The 3,650-nt window shown below is 52.0% G+C and overlaps 1 protein-coding gene across 1 annotated transcript; it reads left to right on the plus strand.

Annotated features, from left to right (window-relative positions):
• Positions 1 to 319: 319 nt before the first annotated feature.
• Positions 320 to 3,242, plus strand: CCN1 (cellular communication network factor 1). The gene is made up of 5 exons (XM_068540223.1): positions 320 to 624; positions 927 to 1,140; positions 1,490 to 1,846; positions 1,972 to 2,183; positions 2,287 to 3,242. The coding sequence occupies exons 1-5, from the start codon at positions 562 to 564 to the stop codon at positions 2,587 to 2,589; spliced, it is 1,149 nt and encodes a 382-aa protein (XP_068396324.1). The 5' UTR covers positions 320 to 561; the 3' UTR covers positions 2,590 to 3,242.
• The last annotated feature ends 408 nt before the right edge of the window (positions 3,243 to 3,650 follow it).

Here is a 3,650-nt window from a genome sequence, read left to right on the forward strand (position 1 = left end):
CCAGGTCCTCCCACCCTCCCAATCCAGGCAAAGTTCTGAACTCGCCCCCCTCGGCCCTTCCACCACCATCACCACCATCACTCCAAGAAGGGCCCTCCCCTATAGAAGTCGTTATTTAAAGTGGAAAAAACGGAAGATTGTTTTCTTGACGGGTCCAGGACAAAAAAAAAAAAAAAGTGCAACGGAGCCAGGGGAGGCGCTTGGCAGGAGCCCGCGCCAACCAGCATTCCTGAGATGTTTGAGAATTCTGGAACGCGCAGACAGAGTCGACGTCACTGCAACACGCGGCGCCGCGGCCGGCCCGTATAAAAGGCGGGCTCTGGGCGCTGGGGCAGACCGCGAGCGAGAGCGTCCCCGAGCAGCATCCGCGCCTTCCGTTCCTCCCCGGCAAGGACCTCGAGAGAAGGACGCCCGCAGCCCGCTCGCCTGCCTGGCTCTCGCCTCCCCGCCGCCCGGCCCACCGCCCGGCCCACCGCCCCAGCCGCGCCGGCCCGGCCGCTACGCACCGGTGTGTTGGCGTCTTTGCCTCCGCGCTCTCCTGGACCCCTCCTGCGCTCCACGATGAGCTCCAGCACCGCCAGGTCGCTCGCCCTCGCCGTCACCCTTCTCCACTTGGCCAGGCTGGTGAGTTCTTTGGTCACCGCTTCCCCGTCCGCTCTAGCAGCCCCTTCGCCTTTCCCCAGATGGCCCGCGGCCGATAAAGCTAGACTCCGAAGTTCGGCGGGGCGTTTCGGGGGAGCTCTTTCTTTAAGCCCGCCCTGAAGACGTGCCGGGGGGCCCTCCCGGCGTACGCAGCCGCCCGGGGTGGCCGGGCTGGACGGGATCAGAGACCCCCCTGCCGCCCGGGCCGGATACCCCCGTCCCTTCCCGGGGCGTCCCTCCTGCCCACCGCGCCGAGCCTCACACGTGTCCTCTCCCCCTTCCAGGCTCTCTCCACCTGCCCCGCCGCCTGCCACTGCCCCCTGGAGGCGCCCAAGTGCGCCCCGGGAGTAGGGCTGGTCCGGGACGCCTGCGGCTGCTGTAAGGTCTGCGCCAAGCAGCTCAACGAGGACTGCAGCAAAACGCAGCCCTGCGACCACACCAAGGGGCTGGAATGCAACTTCGGCGCCAGCTCCACCGCTCTGAAGGGGATCTGCAGAGGTAAGATGCTTGTGGTTTGGCCCCTTTAAAAAAAGAATAGTCCCCGTAGTCCAGAAGTTTAGTAATTTTGCGACCATGTATGGTGATGCTTTGTTGTTGGTAGCTTGGCAGAAAGGCACATGATTTCAGCAGTCTGGAATGCAATTCAGTGTGTCTGGGCCCAACGAAAAGCGCATACGGAAAAGTGATTCCTGAGTAACTTATTGTTCTGCTCTGGAGTCTCCGGGGAATCGTAGGAAACTTTACCATCAGTTGAATTTAGCAGCAGAAAATATGTCTGAGTTTCAGGCCGTCGTACGGAATCTTAACTTTATTCTCTTCTCCCTTTCTTTTTTGGTGCTCTTTGCAGCTCAGTCAGAGGGCAGACCCTGTGAATATAACTCCAGAATCTACCAGAATGGGGAAAGTTTCCAGCCCAACTGTAAACATCAGTGCACATGTATTGACGGCGCCGTGGGCTGCATTCCTCTGTGTCCCCAAGAACTCTCTCTCCCCAGCTTGGGCTGTCCCAACCCCCGGCTGGTCAAAGTTACCGGGCAGTGCTGTGAGGAGTGGGTCTGCGACGAGGATGGTGCCAAGGACCCCATGGACGACAGGGACGGCCTCCTGGGCAAGGAGCTGGCCTTCGATGCCTCGGAGGTGGAGTTAACGAGAAACAATGAATTAATTGCAATTGGAAAAGGCGGCTCCCTGAAGCGGCTCCCCGGTAAGTGAAGACTGAGACATTGTACTGAAACCCATTCCTAGTTTGAAACTTCAGAGAAATGAGAACTTGAATCTGTTTGTGTCGGTATGCGTCTGAGGAATCTTCCCTCTTGTTTGTCCCTCTAGTTTTTGGAATGGAACCTCGCATTCTGTACAGCCCTTCTTCACATGGCCAGAAATGTATCGTCCAAACGACTTCGTGGTCCCAGTGCTCAAAAACCTGTGGAACTGGTATCTCCACACGCGTTACCAATGACAACCCTGAATGCCGCCTGGTGAAAGAAACCCGGATCTGTGAAGTGCGGCCTTGTGGACAGCCGGTGTACAGCAGCCTGAAAGTAAGTGCCTGCAGTGCCGTGTAGACTGGTCCCCTGGGTGAGATGGGAACCTCTCTTCCAAGAAAGAGAAACACTAACTTCCCTTCTCTTCTCTTTCTTACAGAAGGGCAAGAAATGCAGCAAGACCAAGAAATCCCCCGAACCGGTCAAGTTTACTTACGCTGGATGTTCGAGTATGAAGAAATACCGGCCCAAGTACTGCGGTTCCTGCGTGGACGGCCGCTGCTGCACACCTCAGCAGACCAGGACTGTGAAGATGCGGTTCCGCTGCGAAGATGGGGAGACGTTTTCCAAGAACGTCATGATGATCCAATCCTGCAGATGCAACTACAGCTGCCCGCATGCCAACGAGGCAGCCTTTCCCTTCTACAGACTGTTCAATGACATTCACAAATTTAGGGACTAAACGCTACCTGGGTTTTCCGGCACGAGGGTGGACAAAGTGGGAAGAGAAGAGTGTCAGCATCACGGAGGCATGGGTGGGGGCGGCGGGCTGAAGGGACTCATTGTAGAAGGGATGCACTGCTCATTCTTGAGTAGTATTAAGGTATTTCGAAACTGCCAGGCGTGCTGGTGCACATGGACACTAATGCAGCCGCGATTGGAGAATACTTTGCTTCATAATATTGGAGCACATGTTACTGCTTCATTTTGGAGCTTGTGGTGTTGATGACGTTCTGTTTTCTGTTTGTAGATTATTTGGTAAGCGTATTTTTCTCTAGGCTTTTTCCCTTTCGGTTTTACAGTTGTAAAAGGTAATAAGATTAGTTGGACACTTAAAGACTCCATCCTTTGACAGAAGTAAATGGGAGGGGGGGGGTCCATCCCTTCCAGAAGGTGACACTCTGTGAGTGTCCATGAGAGGCAGCTATCTGCACTCTAAATTGCAAACAGAAATCAGGTGTTTTAAGACTGAATGTTTTTATTTATCAAAATGTAGCTTTTGGGGAGGGAGGGGAAATGTAATACTGGAATAATTTGTAAATGATTTTAATTTTATATTCAGTGAAAAGAATTTATTTATGGAATTAATCATTTAATAAAGAAATATTTACCTAATATCTGAGTTTATGGCATTCAGGATTTTTAGAGAATGTTCAAAACCACTGGGGACAATCTAGCTTATGCATTCAATCATTGAAACAGGATTTACTGGGTACCTACTTTGTACCAGGAACTGTTCCAGGTGCTTGGGATAGAGCAGGGAACTAACCTCTAAAAATCTAACAATGATTGCTTTTATATCTTCAGCAGAAAAAAATCTTGGAATTTAGAGTAATCTGTTTTAAAAACATGTATTGAACACCAGGCATTGTACAAAGCACAAGAAGGAATCTGAAGCTAAGTTTGTGATTTAAATAATAATGCTTTATTTTCATAAGAATTCAAAGGCTAAGGGTCTCCATCACCCAAGCTCTTTGAGGTGGGTATAGTAGAGTCATTTATCATTTTAATCACTAGGTAATT

This window comes from Eschrichtius robustus, chromosome 3 (genome assembly GCF_028021215.1).
Source record: "Eschrichtius robustus isolate mEscRob2 chromosome 3, mEscRob2.pri, whole genome shotgun sequence".
NCBI classification, from domain to species: domain Eukaryota; kingdom Metazoa; phylum Chordata; class Mammalia; order Artiodactyla; family Eschrichtiidae; genus Eschrichtius; species Eschrichtius robustus.

Coding starts and splice junctions, on each gene's coding strand:
- CCN1 (XM_068540223.1), top strand. CDS start 562: ATGAGCTCCAGCACCGCCAGGTCGCTCGCCCTCGCCGTCACCCTTCTC. Junction 625..926: donor TTCTCCACTTGGCCAGGCTG/GTGAGTTCTTTG, acceptor TCCCCCTTCCAG/GCTCTCTCCACCTGCCCCGC. Junction 1,141..1,489: donor TCTGAAGGGGATCTGCAGAG/GTAAGATGCTTG, acceptor TGCTCTTTGCAG/CTCAGTCAGAGGGCAGACCC.